The 27,587-nt window shown below is 40.1% G+C and overlaps 1 protein-coding gene across 1 annotated transcript in view; it reads right to left on the minus strand.

Moving 5' to 3' along the window:
• Positions 1-27,587, minus strand: part of Spidr (scaffold protein involved in DNA repair) — a 222,678-nt gene that overhangs the window by 73,110 nt on the left and 121,981 nt on the right. The window contains exons 9-10 of the mRNA XM_021185304.3: positions 10,409-10,598; positions 8,474-8,724 (exon numbers count right to left, since the gene is read on the minus strand). Coding sequence (XP_021040963.1) covers positions 8,474-8,724; positions 10,409-10,598 — 441 coding nt within the window. The remainder of the gene's footprint in view (positions 1-8,473; positions 8,725-10,408; positions 10,599-27,587) is intronic.

A 27,587-nucleotide genomic window follows, 5' to 3' on the forward strand; every position in this document is an offset into this window, starting at 1 on the left:
AAAAGTGAAAATGTCTTTAAACAGCTGAACTGGCTGTATCTCTTTACATACAGAAAGAATGCCAGTCCTTCTATTTTCACAAATTACTCATTAAGCATTTTTCAAAGGCCTAAGCTCTCTTTGTGAACAATGAGACTGATTCACAGAGCAGGCTATTTAAGAAAATTGGCTAAAATCTCTAAGCAAGTCTCTCTCTCTCTCTCTCTCTCTCTCTCACACACACACACACACACTCTTAATAAACCTTCTTATTTAAGAGGTTTTTTACTTTGTTAGAAAGAAAAATACATTCTAATGAAAGGTATTAATTTATCCTAAATTAATGATTCATATAAAAAGTTAACTTTTGCCTTCAGGCAGTTTACCCAGAAAAGCCACAGTAATATGAATGATTCTGTTTAACTTAACTAGAAATAGTTGGTAAAATTATTCTCTATCCCCCAAATGATTATACCTAGTTGTGTTTGAAACAATAATGACTTTATCCATCTAATTTAAAACATCAAAAAGAAAAAAAAATCCTTGGTAGCTAGGATTTGGCTCTGCTTGAATGCACCATCCAAGGATGACTAATTTAATAGGAAGTGATCTATATTTTGGAGTCTTTTGTTTGTTTTTGCAGTATGGAGTGGGACTACATCCAGGGAGCATTAACACGGACATTCTCAATCACATCACATGACTGCACAAGTGGCTTTATGTAAACAGCACGAGTGGCTTCATGAGTAATAAAACCTGTTTCCGTCAGAAGCCCTTTGTCATGCGTAAGAGACCTGCACACTAACAGGCAGGCCTGGCTTCTATTAACCAGCTACAGCTGGTTCATTGTTATAAAAAGAACTAATGAAAACACAAATGCTAACTTCTCAACTTCTTCCACGTCAAGGCTGTACTAAGACAGCCCCTTCCAAAGGCTCACAGTGAATGATCTGGCTGGATCTGGTTCCCTTAAGTTGTTTACTGAACAGTATGTGCAAGGAATGTGCCAAGGACCAGTGGTCGGGTGGAGTTTAACATGGTCTGCTAATATGAATACCTCTTTTTTTCTTTTTCCTGGAAGACCTTGGGTTTAGTTCTGCAACGAACAGGAGACAGAACAATTTCTAAAGTAAGGGGAGAAGACCCTCAGTAATTTGTCCCCCCACCCTTCCCCTCACCTCTCTTCTTTCTTTGGAGAAAGAGTCTCACGTATCCTGGGCTGGCTGTACAGCAGAGGATGATCTTGAATGACTGTTCTTTCAGTCTCTGCCTTCTGAATGCTGAGGTTATAGACATATGCCCCAACACTCATTCTTCCTTATATGTGTGTGTTTGTGTACACACAAACACATATGATATGCACGTGTACATAGGTAAGCAGTTACTCTCCACTCTCATTCTCCAGGACTCGCTTGGATTTTAAGATGGAGTCTGTAGCTGGGGCATGGGGCTTTGCTAGCAGGCTAGACTGGCTGACGATGGAACCCCGGGGTTCTTTTTGTCTCCATCTCCCCCCAGTGTTGATAAGACAGGAGCACCTCGTCATGCTAGTTTTGAGTGGGTGCTGGGATCTCAGGCTCTAATGCTGTACACTTTACCAGCTGAGCTAGCTCCCTAGCTCCCAGGTTCTCTAATTTAAAAAAATAATCAATTAAGTGTATGGGTAGTTTGCCTGAATCTATGTCTGATCATCATGTATATGCACATGGTGCCCATATAGGCCAAATGAGGGCGTCAGTTACCATGGAACTGGAGTTATTGACCATTGTGAGAAGCCATGGTAATGGAAATTGAACCTGGGTCCCTTGGAAGAGCAGCAAATACTCTTAACCTCTATGTCATCTCTATAGCACAATTAGATTTTTTTTGACACGGAGCACAGGCAGCACAGGTCGGCCTCAAAATTTTGACCATCCTGCTTTAGCTGCCAGGGTACAGGAGTACATACATGTGTCATAACATGGGAAAGTCACTTCTTGAGCTTACCTACAGAATCATTAAGTCTGAGTTTTCGCAATGCCATAGCTCATATTTTAAATTCGTTGTATGTTTTTTTGTTGCTCTGAGATCGGCACTAGCGATATAGCCCAGGCTGGCCTTGACCCTTTGATGTTCTCAAGAACTAGGATTGAGAAGTATGCCACCATACCTGACTCTAAATTCTTAAGGAAAACAATTTCTTGTTGACTTATCTTCTAACTTTTTTCTATTTTATCTTATACTAAATACATCTATTGAACAAGGTCAAGATTAAAATGAAGAGAGTATATGAATTAGTCCATATCAAAGAGATTAATCTTACCTTTTAATATGTTTGAAATATCAACTTAAAATCTAGGGAGGTGCACTGGCATTTTGAATAGCTGGTGTTTTTCAGTGAGCTGCACAAGGTTTTTTCCTCTGAACCCATTGAGGGGATCATGCTCAATGCCTGAGCCATTGACTTGCAATGCAGACACTGACTTGTTGAGTCATTCCTCCACCCAGGACTCATACCCTAACTTCCATCCTCTGGTTCAATCTTCTACCACAGGGTCTTCTTTTCCCATTTATACCCATCTAGGGCACTGAGAGGCCATAGTACTGATGGAGAGACACAGTTAGTGGTTAGAAGTAAGTAGCCTTTGCCTTATTCTGGTTTATTCTTTAACTAGTTATCTGAAGGCCTATGTGGTCATTTCAATAATAATGCCTTTCATAGGCCCATAGGGAATGGCACTATTAGGAGGTGGAGCCTTGTTGGAGAAAGTGTGTCTCAGTTCACTTCCTGCTGCCTGCAGAACTCTCAGCTCCTTCTCCAGCATCATGTCTTCCTGCATGTTACCATGCTTCCTGCCATGACTATAATGGATTAACCTCTGAACTATAAGCCACCTCCAATTAAATGTTTTCCTTTATAAGAGTTGTCATGGTCATGGTATATCTTCATAGCAATAAAACCCTAAAATAGCCCCTCTCTTTCACAGGCAGGAAGAATAGCAGGTAAGTGAATTTTCCATTGGAAGTGGTAAATTCCTGACCTTAAGTCAAATTGTTCTATATGCTCTCCTCAGGACTGTCTTTCCAGCATTAGTTTTCAAGTTATTCATAGTTGTTTGTAGACAGCTGTTCATAGCACCCTTACCAGGAACTGGAGCAACCCAGATGTCCCTCAACTGAAGAATATCTAAAGAAAATGTGGTACATTTACACAATGGAATACTACTTAGTTATTTAAAAACAAGGACATCATGGAATTTGCAGGCAAACTGATGGAACGAGAAAACATCATCCTGCATGAGGTAACCCAGACCCAAAAGGACATGCATGGTGTGTACTCACTTATAAGTCTATATTATCCAGGACACCCACGTTACATGAGCTGAGAGCCTCCAGCCAGCAGATGATGGAAACAAATGCAGAGATCCACAGCTAAACATTAGATGGAGCTTGTGAAATCTTGTGGAAGATTTGGGGGAAGGATTGAGGAACGCAGAGGGGATAGGTACTCCATAAGATGGCCAACAGAGTCCATTCACCTGCTCTTGGGATCTACCAGAGACTGAACCATTAACCAAAGAGCTGAGCTGGACCTAGGCCCCCACCTGCTTCCTGTACTTATGTAGCAGATGTGTAGCATGGGCTTCAGGCAGGTACCCCAACAACTGGAGTGGGGGCTTACCCTGACTATATTACCTGCTTATGGATCCTGCTCCCTTAACAGCACTGCCTTGTCTAGCCTCAGTGGGAGAGGAGGTGCTCTTGGTAGGTTGGTATCCATGTGGTACCTCCCCCTTCTCAGAGGTGAAAGAGAAGCTGAATGGAGGGAGGGGCCATGTGAATTGGGGAATGAGAGGAGAAGGGGACTATGAGCAGGAAGTAAAGGGACTAAATAAATTAATTAATGGGGGGAAAAAAAGAAAAAAAATAAACAGATTCCAAGAAGCGTAGGATTCTGGCAAAAACTTATGGAGTAGGCATGCAATAGAGCTAAGGAACAGAATTCTCAAAAGTTGCTAATAATTTAAAAAGTGTTCAATTTCGTAAGTTTCCAGGAAATTATCAATTAAAATTTGTTTTAAGTCTCCATCTAACCCTGGTCAGAATTGCTATCTTCAAGAAAACAAATGCAGATTTGTCCACTTCTCCTAGCTCACTGCCATCTACAAGCATGCATGCTGAGTTCAGACCAGTGGCCATGGCTCTCTTCATGGTGTGAATCCTTTTGCCTTGCCTAGTTTTAGGCCTGTGCTTTAGTAGTCATGTTCCCATACTTCAATTAAATCAGCTTTACCCAGCCTAGCTCAGGTTGCCCATCTCTTGCACTACTGCTACTACTGCAATCTAATAATGAAGGCCAGATTATCACATCAGACACACAAATAAAATAAAAAACAACATTAGTGGTCTGAAAAACTTTTCCCCATTAAACCCACTAGTCTCATAGAAGTATTGTGTAATGAGAACTCCCTAGATAAACCTCAGGATACAAAATTTAAAAGAACAATAATAAACCTTATGAAAGAATGCAGTCAATTTAAGAAGACACAAACGAATACTTCACCAAACTTCAAGAGGATAACAATAAATGCTTAGTGGTATTCAAGAAATTTACAAATAAACAGCTGAATATAATAATGAAGATAACTGAGGGTTGGAAAACTGAATTTAATAAAGAGGTATACATACTGAAGGGAACACAAAGCTGAAATGAAAATGGAATTGAAAATATCAAAACTGCAGTTACACATCTAACAAGTCAGGCAGAAGATAGACTATCAGGACTCAAAGATGTAGTCAAGGGTCTAGACAAAATAAACAAAGAAAATAAAAAATTAAAAGGCACAGGATAGGAACATACAAGAAATGTTGGACACAATCAGAAGATCAAATATTGGAATTATAAGCATAGATGGAAAGAGAATCTCAGGTCAATGGCAGAAACTAGATCTTCAACAAGATTACATAGGAAAACTTCCCCAAACTAAGGAAAGACATACCCATACAGACACAAGAAGCACACAGAAACCCAGATAAGACCAAACAAGAAACACTTTTATACATATCACAATTACACAGAAGAAGAAAAATACTGAAAGCCGCAAGAAAAAAAAAACACACACACACAAACTATATAAAAAGGAAAGGTCATCAGAATAACGTAATTTCTCAACTAAAATGCTGAAAGTCTGAAGTACCTGAAGTTATAAGTTCTAGAAGACTATGATTACTGCCAACTTAAGACTACTGTACCCAGCAAAACTGTCTGCTATAGATGAAAGAGAGAACTTTCTATCATCCCAATAATCTTTAAAAAAAATCACATACAACAGAAAAGTACTCTGAAGAATACTTAAAGCAATCCTCTAGATTGAAGCAAAGCCAAGAGGATGTAGAAAGAAAACAAACCAAACCTTAACGAACAACACGAACCAGCAAAGAGTATCAAAATGACCACAATATACATACACCTTTCAACAAACACTCTAACTATTAATAGCCTCAGTTATTCAATTAAAAGGAACAGACTAGCTGAATGAAATAAGAAACAAAATCCATCTGCCTATTGCCTATGTGAAACTATCTTTAGCTTTAAAGATAGTTCAACGTCCTTAGTCATCAGGGAAATGCAAATCAAAACAACCCTGAGATTCCACCTCACACCACTTAGAATGGCTAAGATCAAAAACTCAGGTGACAGCAGATGCTGGTGAGGATGTGGAGGAAGAGGAACACTCCTCCATTGCTGGTGGGACTGCAAGCTGGTACAACCTGTCTGAAAATCAGTTTGGCGGTTCCTCAGAAAACTGGACATAGTACTACCTGAGGACCCAGCTATAACACTCCTGGGCATATACCCAGAAGATGTTCCAAAATGTAACAAGGACACATACTCTACTATGTTCATAGCAGCCTTATTTATAATAGCCAGGAGCTGGAAAGAACCCAGATGTTCTTCAACATAGGAATGGATAAAGCAAATGTGGTACATTTACACAAAGGAATACTACTCAGCTATTAAAAACGATGAATTCATGAAGTTCTTAGACAAATGGTTAGAACTAGAAAATGTTATCCTGAGTGAGGTAACCCAATTGCAAAACAAAACACATGGTATGCACTCACTGATAAGTGGATACTAACCCATAAGCTCCAAATAACCAGGATACAATTCACAGACCCCATGAAACTCAAAAAGAAGGAAGACCAAAGTGTGGATACTTCTTTCCTTCTTAGATGGAGAACAAAATAATCACAGGAGCAAATATGGAGACAAAGTGTAGAGCAGAGACTAAAGGAAAGGCCACCCAGACTGTCCCACTTGGGGATTCATCCCATATACAGTTACCAAACCCAGACACTATTGTGGATGTCAAAAAGTGCATTTCCCTGACGACTAAGGATGATGTACATTTCTTTAGGTGCTTCTTGGCCATCCAATATTTCTCAGTTGACAATTCTTTGTTTAGCTCTTTACCCCATTTTTAAATAGGGTTATTTGGTTCTCTGGAGTCTAACTTCTTGAGTTCTTTGTATATATTGGATATTAGCCCTCTATTGAATGTAGGATTGGTAAAGATCTTTTCCCAATCTGTTGGTCAAAATATCACTATTTACAGATGATATGATCATATATTTAAATGACCCCCAAAATTCCACCACCGAACTCCTAAATCTGATAAACAACTTTAGCAAAGTGGATGGATATAAAATTAACTCAAACAAATCAGTGGCCTTTCTCTACTCAAAGGACAAATAGGCTGAGAAAGAAATTAGGGAAATGACACCCTTCATAATAGCCACAAATAATATTACATACTTTGTTGTGACTCTAACCAAGCAAGTGAAAGATCTATATGACAAGAACTTCAAGTCTCTGAAGAAAGAAGTTGAAGAAGATGTCAGAAGATGGAAAGATCTTCCATGCTCATGGATCGGCAGAATTAATATATTAAAAATGGCCATCTTGCCAAAAGCAATCTACAGATTCAATGCAATCCCCATCAAAATTCCAACTCAATTTTTCAGAGTTAGAAAGAGCAATTTGCAAATTCATTTGGAATAACAAAAAACCCAGGATAGTGAAAACTATTCTCAACAATAAAAGAACTTCTGGGGGGATCACCATCCCTGACCTCAAGCTGTAATACAGAGCAATAGTGATAAAATTTTTATGGTACTGGTACAGAAACAGGCAGGAAGATCAATGGAATAGAATTGAAGACCCAGAAATGAACCCATACACTTATGGTCACTTGATCTTTGACAAAGGAGCTAAAACCATCCAGTGGAAGAAAGAGAGCATTTTCAACAAATGGTGCTGGTTTAACTGGTTAGCATGTAGAAGGATGCAAATCAACCCATCTTATCTCCTTGTACAAAGCTCAAGTCGAAGTGGATCAAGGACCTCTACATAAAACAAGATACACTAAAACTTACAGAGGAGAAAGTGAGGAAGAACCTCGAAGATATGGGCACAGGGGAAAAGTTCCTGAACAGAAGAGCAATGGCTTGTGCTGTAAGATCAAGAATGGACAAATGGGATCTCATAAAATTGCAAAGCTTCTGTAAGGCAAAGGACACTGTCAATAAGACAAAAATGTATATACTGTTTCAAATAGCGGTCTCTTAGAGTCACAGACTGTCAAATTGCCACTTAATTTTTAAAGAATTGATACTGTAATGATTATTTTAGGTATAGTAACACATGCCATTCTTTTCCATAACCCTACAAAATACTTCTTAAACTTGTATTACTTTCTATAACATAAGCCAGTAAATGCAACAATTTCAGGTAGTGCATGTCCTGAGGGCAGTGTGGTAGATATACCATGTATACTACTGATCAGCCCAGGAACATTTTTAGTAAGGCTTCTTATATAAATGAGACAAAAATTGTTTGTTATATGTATTATACATTGTGATGGCTCTTCTTGGTTGTCAAGCTGACTACATCTGGAATTAACCAAAACTCAAGCACCTGAGTAAACCTATGAGTGATTTTTTTAATGAAATAATTTAGAATTCAAAGGTCCAACTTTAACTTGGAACTTGTGCGAGAGTATGATATACATCCGATCTGAGCCCATCTCCCACTGCCGCCGCATATATAAAGACCATGGAGGAAGCTTTTGCTCTTTGCCTGCTTGCCTCAGGCTTGCTAGCAAGTTCATTTCATCAGTGACATTACAGCCCACTTAGCGATGCTAGCATGGACTGAAGACCAGATGAGACATTCAGTCCTGTGGACTATTGGATTCTTGGACATTCTATTGGTAGGCAGACAGCCATTGTTTGCCTAGCTAGACCACAAAAATCCCATATTGATTCAGTCAGCTCTGTTCCTCTAGAGAACTTTAACTAATACACACATGTCCCGAATTCTAATGTAAGAAAAAGATATACAAAACAGTCTCATACAGTAAATGTCACCTAGAAATTCCTCCGAGCAGAGCTTCCTTTCTTGGGAACTCTGTTGTGCTTCCCTTTTCCCATGCCTAAGGTTGCTACTCACCATGCTCCAGAGGTGTCTGCATGTCCCACTGTGTGCCCTTGCTGGCTCCTGGCACCATCTCTGCTGAGAAGAGAGTACGCCCTCTGCACTACTACTCGGACCCTGACTCCAGACCATAGGCCAGCTCTTTGGCTTTCCACAATGTCCAGAAGAGAATTCCTCAGGGGAGCACCAACTATAAGATGTTTCTCTGCCTTCTCATGTCCGTGGGTCCAGCCTGTGCCAGGGGTGGCCAGGCTATCACATGCAGTCTGTCCAAGACATGCAAAAGGAAAAATTTCAGTTTTATGCCTAGTGTTGTGCTGTCCAAAAAAGTGACATCATTAGGTAACTGAGAACAGACAATCATGTTATACTGGCATCTACCTACTGAAGACAACATAGCAGAATTTCTCCTACGAACAGTGTCCTACTATTAATTACCTCATGAGGATAGCTTTCCTTTTTGGTTTGTACAAAAAGAATGGATGCAGTTTAATTAAAATGAGTCATTTTATTAGGTGTTTGAATGTGTTATCTGCTAATTTATATACTTTGCATACTCATGTATTCTCCCCAAAACTATAAAACATCAATGATCATAAACCAATGATACTTCTGTTTCATTTTATTATCTTCAAGACTCTGTTATTTAAATAATATTTATCTTTACAACTCTAATTATTCTCATAGATAAAATGGAAGCACAGAGAAATTGCCTAATGTGACCTAGAATAAAGCTGCAGAGGCGGCATGGGACACAATGCAAATAGCTCCAAACCCTATTTTATTTTGCTTTAGTGTCAGTGGTACATATGTGCAGGCACGTTTGGAGGACAGAAGAGATCACCAGATGCCTTGCATCTGGAATTATACTCAGTTATCAGACACCTATGTAGGTTCTGGAAAGTGAACTTGGGTCCTTTGGAACAGCAGCAAGTACAGTCTGAATGCTGAGTTTTCTCTCAAGTCCTCTCAAAACCTGTAGTTTTTCACCACTATGCTACACGGTAAGTAACTGTTATCTAACAAAACATATGTCAGTACTATTACATTAGCACAAACTGTTTAAAAGTATGCTTCTACAAATTTAATACCCTCACTCCCATGTTTGTGCTTGTGAGTATCACATGGCATGTATGTAAAGGTCACAGGGCAGCTTTGGCGCCCTTCTCAAACTATCCCTTCCAGATACTTCTTTTGATAGTCAAAGAAAGATTTTTATTATATGTTTCAAAGCAGGGTAAAGGTTTACCTACTTTATTTTCCCTACTTCTAGCTTTCGTCTCAGTAGTCTGTGCTGTGATGATTCTAGTAATCCAGAGACTTTGTGGCCAGTGTACTGGAACCAGACTCCCAAAGCGGAGAGTCTTCATGGACGTATACCCTGCCCAGTACCAGTGAATTACTGTGAAATTCCAAATTCATTTTGGAATAGCTCAGAGCCCCCCCCCCCCCAAATTCCACGAAAATCAATTTCTATCATATAACCTCAAACATAATTTATAAAGATTTATCCCAAGGAATCCACTCACACACACACAAACACACACACACACACACACACACACACACACACACACACACATATAATGTTTCCTAAAGAAAACATAAAGTTACTAAAGGCTTAAAACTCTTATTTTCAGAATGAACATAGAGAAATACTTTCTGAGTCCTGACTATCCTAACCATAGCCCCATGGGACTGAAAGTACTTTTATGTTTTAATAAATTGAACTAAAGATTAAGACTACATAATAGAAGGATAGAAAACTGTAATGAGACCATGACTAAATGCTATTTGAGCTTTTATATCTTTTGGCATAATAATGATAACATGCTCTAACATATATAGGTGAGGACAGAAGATAGATATATTCATTTATCCACAGGTCCTTTCAAATACAGGTACAAGTACTACTACAAGTGTAAAAATCATAAGCCAATGAGAATTTACCTGACTGATGGATGAATTGTCTGTTATATCCTTAATTCTAAATGTCTGGGCCAAAGTTATATTTCTCCTTGAAAGAGATGTGTCTGGACTGTATAGGTCTTCACGCACTGTTTCTTTTGCAATAGCTTTCTGACAAAAATAAGTATTCAGAATAATAGAGCAACTTCCATTTGGGATAAGAAGTTTTTGCCTGAAAAAGAAAAAGAAATTTATCAGTTCATTTATAACTTGGGTTCTTATATTTTTTGGTAAAGAAAGAATGTTGTAGTTAAATTAAGATAATGCAGTAAATTACAGCATTCCTAACAATGAGTGGGTAACAACAGACCAGGGCAGGGCATTACAGTTGCCTAGGACCCTGGAAGAGAGATCCATCTGTAACAATTGACAGCTAGAACCTTGCCAGCCACAGAATCCATAGCCCATTACAAGTAAATATGATTCAATGACAGAACTTTGCTTTTCCAGTGAAGGTCCTGAAAGTCCTATATTAGTAATGGAAGGTCCTTTAAGTCCCTAGGCTTGCTCTCTATCTGGGAGACCCATGTCCTCTCAGGAAGAAATATAGATACCAAGAATGAGCAAAGACTATGAGTACCAAAGAAGCACTCAAACACTGAATTGGATATTATTTAACTGAAAAAATCTTTATATATTTAAGCAACTCTAATTGTTCAAAGAATATTATATTAAAAGATGTAAGAACTTGAAGACTTGATATCAACATTATTGGCGAAACATACAAACAAGCTGAAAACATATCAAACAAAATTCTGAGGTTTTACTCAGTACTCTAATGTGATAGAACACGTCAATGGACATTCTTTAAATCAAGATGTGCTGTTAATAAGAAAAACTAAAAACCTCAGGTCTGGAACAAGAATTTGATACATATGCCACCTTAATCTCTCATTAAACCACACTGGTGGGTAGAGAGAAGGCAGAATACTATCTAGGGAGAAGGGAAGGAGAGAGAGAGAAGTGAGAGGGAGATGAGAACACACACCCAGAGAGAGAGAGAGAAAGAGAGAGAGAGACTGACTTAGTACCCGAGGAATGATAGAGTAGTAAAAGCAGCAAGTACTCTTAATCACTAAGCCATTTCTCCAGGCTCTAATTTCTGGACTCCTATTTAGGATCTCCTGTCTAGGGAATGGTGCTATTCAAAGTGGCCATATCCATTAACTACAGTTCCCCACAGACACACTCATAGGCCGATGTGATGTAGATAATCCTTCACTGAGATTCTTCCCAGATGATTCTAGGTCATGTCAAATTGGCAAATCATGCTAGCTATCACTAGACCCCAACAAGAGCCAACTTTCTCTATTTAAAGCAACAAAGCAAAGCCTACCTTAGCAACTCAGAGACTCTGTATTTGCATCTGTATTGAACTCATTTAAATACAAAAAGGAAACTCTTTTAACTTTATAAAATGACAACTAAAGTAAATGCTGAGAAGGAAATCAAGAATTTGTCTCTTTCTACATTTTTATGAAATATAATGTCAAAAGTCCTAGTCCATAATACGAGGCACAGTAAGGGAAGGGCAAGTGAGCACACCAGAAAAGCAGGCCAACACGACTTCATGCATGCTTTGACAGGGATCCCAAGCTGGGCAAGCTGGCTTCAACTCTGTGTATGGTTGAGGATGATCTTGAACATGTGATTTTCAAGCCTTCAATTTGTTATTCAACATCATGGCCAAAGATAGCAACACATACATATGCCATACAAAAATAAATGAATAAATAAAATCATAAACAAATAGTACCCAAAGATTAAAAATATAACTCTCAAGTCTAGTCAGTTTCAGTAATGTTTTAGAATGGAAGAAATAAAAACCAAGTACATGTACATACATTTTCAATAAACACAGGATCACCAAGATTGGACCTGAAGTAATGAGCAGGGCATGGTGATAAATGCCTAAAATTCATGCACTTCTTAAGCTAAATCAGGGGAACCACAATGTTTACAGCAGCACAAATTATATAGCAAGATTCTTCCAAGAAAGAAAAAAAGGAATGAAAAAAGGAAGGGAAGAGAGAGGAAAAGAAAAAGAAAAAAAATTCAGTTTAATATGTATGTCTTGCGTGCTGAAGCTACAAAATACAGATAAAATCTTTGGAACTAGAGAGACATAACATAATATGGACTGAAAAATTCAATTGTCCCCTAATAAAGAACTCTAACCACAGTACAGAGATTTAGATAAATCCTCACTAAAATGACAATATTTTAATTTTCTGAAAAACATATTTATATATTAAAGTATATATCACACACACATATGTATGTGTGTGTGCGTGTGTGTATAGTCTTGCTCAGTCATTACCAGAGAAACACTTTTTGATTCCTAATATCTCCCAACATCAATGGATTCCTCAATAAAAAGACATAGGTTACCAGACTGGATATGTAAACAGAATCCAGCATTTTGCTGTATACAGGAAACACTTCTTTTTTTTTTTTTTAATTTTTTTATTAGGTATTTATTTCATTTACATTTCCAATGCTATCCCAAAAGTCCCCCACCCGAGTCTTCCACTAGCAACCTTTGGATGAAGATGTAGAACTCTCAGCTCTGCCTGTGCCATGCCTGAATGGATACTGCCATGCTCCCACCTTGATGATAATGGACTGAACCTCTGAACCTGTAAGCCAGCCCCAATTAAATGTTGTTTTTATAAGACTTGCCTTGGTCATGGTGACTGTTCACAGCAGTAAAACCCTAACTAAGACAGAAGTTGGTACCAGGAATTGGGTATTGCTGTGATAAGCCTGACCAATCTTTTATTTGAAAGAATGTGGATTTTGGGACTTTGGATTTGGAAAACAGTGGAATGCTTTAAATGGGGCCTAATGGGTCATCCTTGTGGGAATATGGAACACTTTGTTGCTGGGAGTAATTTGAACTGGGTTGACCTGGCCCAAGAGATTTCAAAGGAGAAGAATTTCAGAATGTGGCATAAAGACTGTTTTTGTGTTATTTTAGTAAAGAATAATGTGGCTACTTTTTGCCCTTGTCTGAAAAGTCTGCCTGAGGCTAAGGTGAAAAGACTCAGATTAATTTCCTTGACAAAGGAAGTTTCAAAAAAGTCCAGCAGAGACTTTGTTCTCTGGTTAAGTCTTATGAAGAGAAGTTTGAACAAACATAGCAAGCTTAGAAAGGAAAAATAGACTATATATGGTTTGAGTATTAAAGGGGAAACAGGAAGTGAAATGGAGCAAAATCTTGTGTTTTAGGAGATAACAGATTAAGGGAGTGGGACCTTGGGGCAAGATCCTACCCAGCTAAATATAGATCCAGGCATGGTGATACACACCTTTAATCTCAGGAGACAGGCATGCTGATCTCTTTAAGGTCAATCTACAGAGCAAGATTCAGAACAGCCAATCTTAGGTAGTGAAGGAGTTGGAGAACAGAAAGCTGGTGATAATGTAATAGTACAAAGGGGCCATGTTCCAGCTCCTGCAAGCAGCAGAACTCTGCAGTTTCAGCCATGTGTCTCTGGCTTTAGAGTGAATTAATAAAAGGGACTTCTTGGACAATCGATGCTGGTTAGGTGGAGCTAAGAAATTAACCGTGATTAAGAAGAGACCAGCATCACTGAGGTGAAATATTCTGGGAGCACAAAGAAGCTGTGTTCCAGAGATAGCCAAGGTTGTACCTCATGCTGTAGCTGGATTTGGTAATGTGTAAGAGTCACCCAGGTGATACTTGTTTTGAAAGCATGAAGGTGTCATGAAGAACAGCTGAGGCTTGGCACTGTGAGAGGTCATGGAAGGCCATTAGAGAAGGTGTAGCCTCACCTGTAGTTGAAGGCCAAGGACTGAAGGGGTCATGCAAAGGATTTGAGGCTTGACACCATGAAGAGAGCCTATGAGAGGCTATTGGTGAAGCCTAGTTGAAGGGAACACCCCAGTATTTTGGAGATGTCAGTACCATGGAATGATCACCAAGAACAGCAGCCATAGTGGAGTGGATCAACCTGAGCTTAGAGTGCTACAGAGAGCAGAGCTGGAGAAGTGATGCCAGCCCTTAGGGGGAGCCCAAAAGATCAAGTAGAATCCCAGACATTGAAACAAGAAGCTGTAACATTGAAATTGCCTTGGAGACTCAAAGGTGTTAAAGATGCCAGAGCCATGGGATACATGCTGAGAAAAGCTGCTAACAGGGAGTGGAACCAGCCCAGGAGAAAGCAGTGGTTGCAGTCAACAAAGATGAAAAAGGAGTGGAGATCTGAAGACCGCTTTGGCATCAGCCATGGAAATGCAGAGTTTGGAGTTTGCCCAGCTGGTTTCCTGTCTTCCTTTGGGGATTACAGTTAATTAGTTGGATGAATCTCAGAAGAGACCTTGAACTTTGGACTTTTAACATTGTTGAGACTGCTATAGACTATGAGGACCTTGAAAGTTGGACTAAATGCATTTTGCATAATGCTATGTTTAAGTATGGCCCCCATAGACTCATGTTTTTGAACAAGTCTATGGGGACCAGGGAGTAGAATGTAATGTTTTGTACCAGGGAGTGGCACCATCTGGAGGTGTGGCCTGGTTGGAATGGGTGTGTCACTGTAAGTGTGGGCATAAGATCCTCACCTTAGTTGCCTGGAAGTCAGTCTCCACTAGCAACCTTTGAATGAAGATGTAGAACTCTCAGCTCTGCCTGTGCCATGCCTGAATGGATACTGCCATGCTCCCACCTTGATGATAATGGACTTAACCTCTGAACCTGTAAGCCAGCCCCAATTAAATGTTGTTTTTATAAGAAAAAAAAAAGTCCCCCACCCGCTCCCCCACCCACCCACTCCCACTTCTTGGCCCTGGCTTCCCCTGTACTGAGGCAGATAAAGTTTGCATGACCAATGGGCCTCTCTTTCCACTGATGGCCGACTAGGCCATCTTCTGATACATATGTAGCTAGAGACATGAGCTCCGGGGCGGGGGGGGGGGGTGGGGGGGTGGGAGAGGGGCGGGGGGGGGGGGGAGAGGGGCGGGGGGGTGGTACTGGTTAGTTCATATTGTTGTTCCACCTATAGGGTTGCAGTTCCCTTTAGCTCCTTGGGTACTTTCTCTAACTCCTCCATTGGGGGCCCTGTGATCCATCCAATAGCTGACTGTTGGCATCCACTTCTGTGTTTGCTAGGCCCCGACATAGCCTCACAAGAGACAGCTATATCTTCTTAATGACAAAGACAGACACTACCCCAAAGTAAAAGGCAGGGAAAAATTTTTTCAAGCAAATGGCTCCAAGAAACAAGCTAATATGCAATAAAATATACTTTCAACCAAAAGTTATCAAAAAAGATGGAGAAGGACACTACATACACATCCAAGGAAAAATCCAACAAGATGAACTCTCAATGCTGAACATCTATATACCAAGTGCAAGGGCATCCACATCTGTAAAAAAATGTTACTGAAGCTCCAAGAATACAGTGAACCTCACACAATAATAGTAGAGAGCTCAACACCCCATTCTTACCAATGAACAGATCACTGAAACAGAATTAAACAGAGACACAGTGAAACTAAAAGAACTTATGAAGAAAGTGGATTTAACAGATATCTACAGAATATTTCACCCTAAAACAAAAATATATACCTTCTTCTCAGCACCTCATGGTACCTTCTCCAAAATGAACCATATAATCGGACACAAAACAAAGGTCAACAGATACAAGAACTGTTGTGGATACCCCTGGGGCTAATTGTATTTGATGTCAATTCCATTACCCTGTGAGGGGTTGTGAACAAGGAATGAGTCAGCACTCAGATGATTTCTTGTAAACCTTCTTCCCACCTTAATTTGTAAAATAAAGGTGACCTGATGATCGGGCAGAGAGAGGGAAGGTGAAGCAGAAAGAAAGAAAAGAAGGAGGTTTGAGAGAGAGAAGGCAGAGGAGGAAGAAAAAGAAAAGCGGAGCAGAAGCACATGGCCTAAAGAAATGGAAAATTCTAAGTGGTCTCATAGATGTGGAAGATGTAGCAGCAGATCTGTCCAATCTAGGTGCACAGCATGTATTCACATAATTTGTGTTGTGTTTTCATTGCTAGGGCATAACTGGGTTGGAGAGATTTACCGCAACAAAGAACATTGAATTAATCCCATGTATTCTACCCATGGAATAAGGCTGGTCTTCAATAACAACAAAAACAACAGAAAGTTCACATACACTGAACACAGAAGCTGAACAACTATCTACTAATGATAACTTGGTCGGGGAAGAAATAAAGAAAGAGATTAAAGACTTTTTAGAATTTAATAAAATTGAAGGCACTACCTATTCAAACTTATGGGACACAATGAAAGCAGTGCTAAGAGGAAAACTCATATCCCTGAGTGTCTCCATAAAGAAATAGGAGAGATCATACACTAGCAGCTTACCAGCACATCTGAAAGCTCTAGAACAAAAAGAAGCAAACATACCCAAGAGGAGTAGAGGGGAGGAAATAATCAAACTCAGGGCTGAAATCAACCAAGTAGAAAGAACATACAAAGAATCAACAAAACTAGAAGCTGGTTCTTTGAGAAAATCAACAAGATAGATAAGCCCTTAGCCAAACTAACCAGAGGGCACAGAGACAGTATCCAAATGAACAAAATCAGAAATGAAAAGGGAGATAACAACATAAACTAAGGAAATTAAAAAAAAAAATCAGATCCTACTATAAAAGCCTATACTCAACAAAACTGAAAAATCTGGAAGAAATGGATGATCTAGACAGATACCAGGTACCAAAGTTAAATCAGGAACAGATAAACCATCTAAACAGTCCCATAACCCCTAAGGAAAGAGAAGGAGTCTTTTGAAGTCTCCCAACCAAAAATAGTACAGGGCTAGATGGTTTTAGTGCAGAATTCTATCAGAACTACAAAGAAGACCTAATACCACTACCTCTCAAACTATTCCACAAAATGGAAACAGAAGGAACACTACTCAATTCATTCTAAGAGGCCACAGTTACACTGATACCTAAACAACAAAAAGACCCAACAAAGAGAAAAGAAAGAGAACGTCAGACCAATTTCCCTTATGAATATCGATGCGAAAATATTCAATAAAATTCTCTCAATCCCAATCCAAGAACACATCATAGTGATCATTCATCATGATCAAATAGGCTTCATCTCAGGAATGTAGGAATGGTTCAATATACAGAAATCCATCAGTGTAATCCAATATATAAACAAACTCAATGAAAAAAACCATATGATAATCTCATTAGATGCTAAAACAAGGCTTTGACAAAATAAAATACCCCTCCACATTAAAATTATTGGAGAGATCAGGAATTCAAGGTCCACACCTAAATGTAATAAAAACAATAAACAGAAGACCAATAGCCAACACCAAACTAAATGGAAAGAAACTCAAAGCAATCCCATTAAAACCAGGGACAAAGCAAGGCTGCATACTCTCTCCATACCTACTCAATATATTACTTGAAGTTCTAGCCAGAGCAATTAGACAACAAAAGGTGATCAAAGGGATACAAATTGGGAAGGAAGAAGTCAAGATATCACTATTTGCAGATGATATGATAGTATACTTAACTGACCACAAAAATTCTACCAGGGAGCTCCTACAGCTGATAAACAAGTTTAGCAGAGAGGCTAGATATGAAACCAACTCTCAAATCAGTAGCCATCCTCTACTCAAAGAATAAATGGCCTGAGAAAGAAATTAGGGAAAGAATATCCTTAAAAATACTCACAAATAATACAAAATATCTTGGTGTGAATCTAACCAAGCAAGTGAAAGATCCATATGACAAGAACTTTAAGTCCCTGAAGAAAGAAATCAAAGAAGACCTCAGAAAGTGGAAAGATCTCTCATGGCCATGGATTGGCAGGATTAATGTAGTAAAAATGGACATCTGGCCAAAAGCCATCTATAGATTGAATGCAATTCCCATCAAAATTCCAACCCAATTCCTCATATAGTTAGAAAGAGCAATTCTCAAATTCATTTGTAATAAAAACAAAACAAAACAAACCCAAACAATCCAGGATAGTGAAAATCATTCTCAACAATAAAAGAACTTCTGGGGAAATCACCATCCCTGACCTCAAGCTGTACTATAGAGCAACAGTGATAAAGCTACATGGTATTGTTACAGAGAAAGGCAAGTAGATCAATGGAATAGAATTGAAGACTCAGAAATGAACCCACACACCTATGGTCACTTGATCTTTCACAAAGAAGCTAGAACCATCCAGTGGAAAAGACAGCATTTTCTACAAATGGTGCTGGCTCAACTGGCAGTCAGCTTGTAGAAGCATGCAAATCAATCCATTCTTATATCCCTGTACAAAGCTCAAGTCCAAGTGGATCAAGGACCTCCACATAAAACGAGATACAATGAATCTAATACAAGAGAAAGTGGGGAAGAGCCTCAAACTCTAGGGAACAGTGGAAATTTTCCTGAACAGAACACCAGTGGCTTATGCTCTAAGATCAACAATTCACAAACGGTATCTCATAAAATTGCAAAGCTTGTGTAAGGCAAAGGACACTGTCAATAGGACAAAATGTCAGCCAGAAGATAGGGAAAAGATCATTACCAATCCTACATTTGATAGAGGGCTAATATCCAATATATATGGAGAACTCAAGAAGTTTGAAGACAGAGAACCAAATAACCCTATTTTTAAAAATGGGGTAGAGCTAAACAAAGAATTCTCAACTGCGGATTCTCGAATGGTTGAGAAGCACTTAAAGTAATGTTCAATGCCCTCAGTCATCAGGGAAATGCAAATCAAAACAACCCCGAGATTCCATCTCACTTCAGTCAGAATGCTCAGGTGACAGCAGATGCTGGCGAGGAAGTGCAGAAACAGTAACATCCTCCATTGTTGGTGGAACTGTCAACTTGTAAAACCACTTTGGAATCCAATCTGGCTGTTCCTGAAAAAGTTGGGAATAGTTCTAGCTGTAGACCCAGCTATACCACTACGGGGCATATACCCAAAAGATCCTCCAACATATAACAAGGACACATGTTCTACTATGTTTATAACAGTCATATTTATAATAGCCAGAAGCTGGAAACAACCCAGATGTCCCTCAACAGAGGAATGAATACAGAAAATGTGGTTCATTTACAAAATGGAATACTACTCAGCTATTAAAAACAATGAATTTATAAAATTCACAGGCAAATGGAAGGCACTAGAAAATAAAATCCTGAGTGAGGCAGCTCTGACATAAAAGAACACACATGATATGTGCTCAATGATAAGTGGATATTAGCCCAAAAGCTCACAATGCCCATGACACAACCCACAGACTATATGAAGTTTAAGAGAAAGGAAGACTAGGGTGTGGATGCTTCAGTCCTGCACTGAGGGCAGAACAGAATGATCACAGGAGGTGGAGGGAGAGAGGAGGGGAGGAAATAAGGGGGGCAGTATCAGGTACTGGAGGGGACAGGAGAGAGGTACAGAGGGTCAGGAATTGAATAAAAATATGTAGCAGTGGGGGGTGAGGAACTGGGGATAGCCACTGGAATGTCCCAGACACCAGGGAAGGGAGAGGCTCCCAGGACTCAACAGGGATGACTTTAGCAGAAATGCATAGTGATGGGGAGATAGAACCTGTAGATAGCACATCCAGTAAATAGGCTTGTCCCCTGATTGAGGGATGAGGCCACCCACCCATCTCAAAGTTTTTAACCCAGGAATGTTCCTGTCCAAAGGAAATACAGGGACAAAAAAATGGAGCAGAGACTGAAGGAAGGGCCATCTGGAGACCAACCCAGCTGGGTATCCATCTTGTCTGCAGACACCAAACCCATACACTGTTGCTGTTGCCAAGAGGTGTTTGATAACAGGAACCTGGTGTGGCTGTGCCTTGGGAGGTTCTGCTAGCAACTGAACAATGTAGATGTGGATGCTTGGAACCAACCATCAGACTGAGCTCAGGATCCCAGTGTGGGATCCTCAGAGGTGGCAGAAGGACTGGAGGAATGGAGAGAGACTGCAATCCTATAGGAAGAATAACATAGGCTGGTTGGACCAGCCAGTGCTCCCAGGGACCAGACCACCAACCAAGGAGTGTACAGGGAGGGATCCATGGCTCTACATACATAGGTAGCAGAGGATGGCCTTGTCTGATATCAATGGGAGGAGTGGCTCTTGGTCCTGTGAAGGTTTGATGCCCAAGCATAGGGGATGCTGGAGAGGCAGGGCAGGATAGGGTAGGTGGGTGGGGGTATACCCTCATAGAGAGAAAGGGGTGAGGGAAGAGGGCATATGTGGGATGAGAGGGCTTGTGGAGGGGTAAACAGGAAGTGGGGTATCATTTGAGATGTAAATAAATGGAGTGATTAATTTTAAAAAAGCATTTTAAATGTAAGGAAAAATACTTTGCATGGAATTTCATCTTCAAGTTATTGATATAATTTCCCCCCAAAATGCTAATAAATATTCTGCCAAACATCAAAAAACAAAAAAACAAACAAAAAAACCACCCCAAACCTGCAAAGAAGTTTCTAAGGTATTTCTTACATAATTTCTAAAACTAAGTATGTTTCCATATAACCACTGTTTTTATTATTTTATTTTTTTAAATTATCTTTAACCCCTAATAGTCTACCATCTGACATTTCATCATCTCATTCCTCCTCTTCTGTCTCCAAGAGGATGTCTACACACACCCACACACTCCCATAGCCGCCATACACTCCAATCCCTCCGACTCCACCCCACTAGACCTCCCCACTCCCTAGGGCCACAAGTCTTTGGAGGTTTAGGTAGTTCTCCTCTGTTGTATATGTGTTGGGCGCCTCATACCAGCAAGTGTGTGCTGTCTGGTTGGTGTCTCAGTGTCTGAAAGATATTGGGGGTCCAGGCGAGTTGAGAATGCTGGTCCTACTACAGGTCCCCAACTTCTTCTACCCTTTCCCTAATTCAACCACAGAGGTCCCCAACTTCAGTTCAATGGTTAGGTATAAGTATCTGTGTCTGTCTCTGTCAGCTGCTTGTTGGGCTTCTTGGATGGGAGCCTAGTGGCTCCTATCTTCAAGCACACCATAGCATCAATAATAGTGACAGACCTTGGAGCCTCCCCTTGAGATGTACTCCAAATTGGGACCAGTTACTGGACCTGTATTCCTGCAGTCTCTTCTCCATTCTTGACCCTGTAGTTCTTTTAGACAGGAACAATCTGGGTCAGAGTTATTGACTATGGGATGGCAAATCCATCCGTCCACTTGATGCCCCGTCTTTCTACTGGAGGTGGACTCTACAAGTTCCCTCTCCCCAGTGTTGCCCATTTCATCTAAGGTCCCTCCCTTTGAGTACTGAGAGTCTCTCATTTGCCAGGTCTCTGATACATTCTAGAGGGTCATCCCACCTCCTGCCTCCCTAGGTTGCATGTTTCCATTCATTCTGCTGCCCTCAGAGCTTCAATCCTGTTTCCAATTACAATACCTGATAATGTTCTCCCTTTCCCCCTCTCTCTTTCCTCTCACACTCAGGGCCCTTCCTCCCTCTGCCTCCTCTGATTGCTTTTTTCTCACTCCCAAGTGGGATTGAGGCATCCTCACTTGGACCCTTTTGCTTGTTAACTTCTTTGAGTTCTGTGGATTGTATCCTGGCTATTCTGTACATTTTGGCTAATATCCAATTTTTAGTGAGTACATACCATACATGTCATTTTGGATCTGAATTACCTCAACAAGAAGATATTTTCTAGTTCCATCCATTTGCCTGCAAAAGTCAGAATGTCCTCGTTCATAATTGCTGAGTAATATTCCATTGTGCAAATGAACCACATTTTCTTTTTTTTTTCTTTTTGGTTTTTTTTTTTTTTTGGTTTTTCGAGACAGGGTTTCTCTGATAGCCCTGGCTGTCCTGGAACTCACTTTGTAGACCAGGCTGGCCTCGAACTCAGAAATCCACCTGCCTCTGCCTCCCGAGTGCTGGGATTAAAGGTGTGTGCCACCACCACCCAGCTTGAACCACATTTTCTATATCCATTCTTCTGTTATGGGACATCTGGGTTGTTTCCAGCTTCTGGCTATCACAGATAAGGCTGCTATGAACATAGTGGAACACATGTTCCTGTGGCATGGTGGGTCATCTTTTGGTTATATGCCCAAGAATGGTATAGCTGGGTCTTCAGGTAAATGTATTTCCAATTTTTCTGAGGAATCTCCAGATTGAGTTCCAGAGTGGTTGTACCAGTTTGCAATCCCACCAACAATGGAGGTGTGTTCCTCTTCCTTCATATCCTTGACAACATGAGCTGTCACTCGAGTCTTTGATCCTAGCTATTCTGACTGGTGTTTCTCAGGGTTGTTTTGATTTGCATTTTCTTCATGACTAAGGATGTTGTACATTTCTTTAGGTGCTTCTTAGTTTCCTCAGTTGAGAGTTCTCTGTTTAGCTCTCTTCCCCATTTTTTTATTAGATATTTTCTTTATTTACATTTCAAATGGTATCCCGAAAGTTCCCTGTACCCTCCCCTCGCCCTGCTCCCCTACCCACCCACTCCCACTTCTTGGCCCTTGCGTTCCCCTGTACTGGGGCATATAAAATTGCAAGACCAAGGGGCCTGTCTTCCCAATGATGGCCAACTAGGCCATCTTCTGCTACATATGCAGCTAGAGGCACGAGCTCTGGGGGTACTGGTTAGTTCATATTGTTGTCCTACAAGAAAATCAAGAAGAAGGAAGACCAACCTGTGGATACTTCATTCTTCCTTAATAGGGAACAAAATACCTATGGAAGGAGTTACAGAGACAAAGTTTGGAGCTAAGACAAAAGGATGGACTATCCAGAGACTACCCTACCTGGGGATCCATCCCATAATCAGCCACCAAACCCAGACACTATTGCATATGCCAGCAAGATTTCACTGAAAGGACCCTGATATAGCTGTCTCATGTGAGGCTATGCCAATGCGTGGCAATTACAAAAGTGGATGCTCACAGTCATCTATTGGATGGAACACAGGGCCCCCAATGGAGGAGCAAGAGAAAGCACCCAAGGAGCTGAAGGAGTCTGCAACCCAATATGTGGAACAACAGTATGAACTAACCAGTCTTCCCCATTTTTTAATAGGGCTATTTGGTGGGATCTGGGTACAGAGAGGTGTGGCACAGGGTCAGTTCTGGGGCACAGATATAAACCAGAAGGATCCCGTCCCCAGCTGTTCCTTGGTTCCTGTGTCCTGATGGCTCTGGGCAGGTCACTCTTACTAGGAATTTGAGCAGAAGTGCTGGTCTCACCTGTGCTCTCAGGTGTGTCAGCTCTCTTGGGAGACCAGCTCACTCCTGGTGGGACCTGGGTATGGAGATCTGTCAGTTCTTCTTTAACTGTCTGAAGAAGGAAGGAAGATGCTTCCTAAAGATGAGTCAGGATGAAAGAAGATCAAGCCAGAGAACTCATTCCAGGTTTTACTAGTTCTGACACCGAAATTCCACTGACTTGCTACTCTGGGCCCAGTCTTGAATGGGTAGAAAGTAGATGTCATACCTCTGAATATGTGTCTTTTCTAAAGCACTGGTCTCAAATATCATGTCCTCAATGAAATTCTGGTTTCTTAAATATCTTTGGGTCTTTGCTACAACATAGGCTATATCTCCAGAGCTTTATGCACTAACATATAGGGCCTTTATATCAGGAATTCAAAGCAACAACACGCTGGAAAATTTTAGGGCTTGTATTCATTATCTTGAAAAGCTAACATTCCACATATCTGCATAACTAGCAGCACAGGGAAAGCACAAAGGTCCACTGCCAGCATGAGATACAGCCCAGCATCCTTGGTCTCCAGCAGGTATCCTGGGGGTTCTATCTTAGCAAGAATTCTCTTTTAAAAGGAATTTGTATTTTTATATCCTAGATACCTGGATAGGAAGGAGTTTGCCCCGAAGGTATACTTTCTGTCCCAGTATAAAGTGTGCAAGTTTTAGATTCTTTATTACACATGCTTTGTACCTTTAAACTTGTTCTTGTTCCTTTCACTGATAAACCATAAATTTTTCATGTCGCTCTGCTCTCTCTCACTGTGTATCTGTCTAAGAGCCAAGAATAGTAATCATGGCACAAAATGAATGGCACAACCCCGTATATGAACCATACAGCCAGGTTTTCTATAACAAAGCCCTCATGTCTTGGTATCGATTAACTGTTAACTTGGTATCAATTAACTATTTTCCTCGTTGCTGTAACCAAATATAAGATGCAAGCTAAAGAAAGCAATAACTTATTCTGACTCATAAGTTGAGGATGTAATTATGGTGAAATAAGTTTGTCCCTGACATTCTTCACATCCTCACATCTTGGTGAAACAGGACTCTGATAGATGGCACTAGAGGTGGGCCAGCATATAATTAAAACTCTACCTTTCCACTAATACACTTCTTCCAGCTAGGCTCTACTCCCCAAGGTCCCACAATTCCCTAACAGCTACCAGCCGGGGTTCAAACATAGGAGTGTGAGAGGTTATATTTTATATGTATTTATTTTGGCCTATTTGTTTTCTTGATGTTCAGTGTTCTTTGTATATTATAGATAGTAACCCTCATTTTGTAGGCTGCTTCCTCCCCACGAATGACGGTCTCCTTTGATGTATAGAAGCTTAAATTTCATGAGGTCCAGTTACTATTTGTTGATCTTAATGCTATTGGGTATTCTGTTCAGAAAGTTTTTTCCTGTGTCTGTAACTTCCCTACTCTGCTCGATCAGGTTCTGGGGACTAAGTTTTATACTAGCATCCTAAGTCTATTTGGAGTTTAGTTTTTTTGCATGGAATGAGGTAAGAATCTAGTTTCATTTTTCTACATGTAGCTATATAATTTGAGCAGCACTATTTGTTGAAGAGGTTGTCTTTTCTCTAATGTACTGATGGCATCTTTGTCAAAAATTGTGTCTGTAAAAATACAGGCTTATAGCTCTTCCCTCACCCTATGCTCCCATCTCTTCCCTAAAAAATACAGGCTTATATGTGGGTCTTCAATTTTTTTTTATTTTTTATTTTTTTTGGTTTTTCAAGACAGGATTTCTCTGTATAGCCCTGGCTGTCCTGGAACTCACTTTGTAGACCAGGCTGGCCTCAAACTCAGAAATCCGCCTGCCTCTGCCTCCTGAGTGCTGGGATTAAAGGTGTGCACCACCACAGCCGAGTCTTCAATTCTATTCTACTAGCCAATGTTGGTTTTTATGCCAGCACTATGTTATTTTTATTACAATAGCTTGTAGTAATTTGAAATTTGAGATAGTGATACTTAAATTTTCTTTTAATTGTTCAAGATTATTTTGGAAATCCTAGTTCTTTTGTGGATGTTGCCTTTGAATCTTTAGATGTGTTTCAACTGGAACACCTTCAGAAGCTCCATAATTAGGAATGAACCCTGGAGGGCTCTCAAGGGCGAGAACAAAGAGAAAGAGGATTAACTTTGGGAGATAAGAACAGGGAAGAGTAAGAAATATGGAGAGAGATAACTAAGACTAAAGAACTTCTGAACAAAAATATGAAAAACTACTAGTGCAGAAAAGTCCTTCAATATAACCCATACATCTATTGTTTAAATAGAGTTAACTTATAAAGGTCAAAAATGACCCTGCTAGATATAGATACCACAGGTTAAGAAATAAAAGTTCAGTAAGTCTTTCAAAGGTGTTAGCCAGTGAAATCCCAATGATCACTCAAACACTGCAAACTTTTGCCACTGCACTTGGTTATCCTCCAGACCTTGACTACAAGACCTAGTTGCTGAAGCACAAAGAATTCAACATAGTACTGATGCAGAAGTTTTTTTACTCCTAATAGCTGCCTTTCATAATGCTAGCAGGTGCTGTGTATGCTGCCATAGTATATCAATAGTCATCTGACTTAGAGCTGAGAACCTTGAAAGCTACTGTAATTATAGGCCTGGCAAGGCATGTCCACTGTTCCGACAGTTGCACCAATGTCATGGGAATAAAAAATTACTTTTTAAAAAATTGGATTAAAAGCCTGCTCCACCGTATTGAGGCCAAGAACCTGTGGCTAGAAAGGTCATAGGCACCAGGGAATAACCTACTGCTCTAACTCTCCTAGAGCACCACCAAATGACGTATTGCTACACCTGTGTACTGTGCATCTCTCAAATCTCATCCAAGCAGCTTTGGTTTTCAACAGTAGATGGTGTTTAACAGAGTCCCACAAGTAATACAGGGGCAGAGAATAAGAGTCTGGAGTTCTGGGCCCTAAATGGTACATCTAAAACACACCTCTTCTTGCCAAGGCTCAGGGATCATTGTGGAAGAAAGAAGAAACATGTCCTTTGGTGTTGATTGTGAAAAGCAATTAGGGTTCCTAGAGCTAAAACTCCAATAAATGTACCTCTCTTCCCAGGTCTGTGATCTTTGGAGTATTTCCTTTTTGAACTTTGTTTATTCTAGGTCTCCAATAATGTGATAATTAGTTTAAGTTTTCATACCATGATTGCTTATAGAAGTTTGTGATTTTCTATACCTACTTAATAGCCACTCCAATGTTGGAAGTAACTGTGGGCTCTCTGGCTTCAAAATGCTCTGATGGGATCTGGCAACATGGTTCAGTGGGTATTTGTCACCAAATCGGATAACCTGCATTTGATCCCTGGGACACACATGAAAAATTATACTCTGACCTCCATATGTGTGCTGTGGCACAAATGAGTTTGTTCTTCCATCCAAGATATAAAATTAAAAAAAATAAAAAATAAAAAAATGTTAAGTGCAAGACTTTGCACCTAAGAGAGCTCACTACAGCTGAGGTTACTGAAGTAAGAACTGCACAAGATTGTAGACTGAAGGTCAATATTTCATCATGGATGTGTTATTGCTTGCTGTGAAGGATGGAGTGCCATTTTCTTCAGTAGTATAACCACTGATAAACTGCCCATGCTCCAGTAAATATTCTCTCTCACCCATGCTAATATAGGCAACCCTAATTCACCTTAGTGGTTCACACACAAAAAAGAAAACATGAAATTAGTATGAAGCCTTGCTGAGAAGAAGGATTTCAGTGGGAGAGGGAGAGTGTCTGGCAGAGACAAACTGGAGTAAAAACAAGTACAATTCATGACATATAAGACACAGACAGTCCACTGTTCCTTATTTCAGCCCTAGAGATTTTTTTTAAATAAGACTTTGATGAACCTCAGCAACCAGGGACCCTCTCAATGAACCACA

The sequence above is a fragment of the Mus caroli genome, unplaced genomic scaffold, assembly GCF_978045245.1.
Source record: "Mus caroli unplaced genomic scaffold, Mus_caroli_1 scaffold_17, whole genome shotgun sequence".
In the NCBI taxonomy this organism is placed as follows: domain Eukaryota; kingdom Metazoa; phylum Chordata; class Mammalia; order Rodentia; family Muridae; genus Mus; species Mus caroli.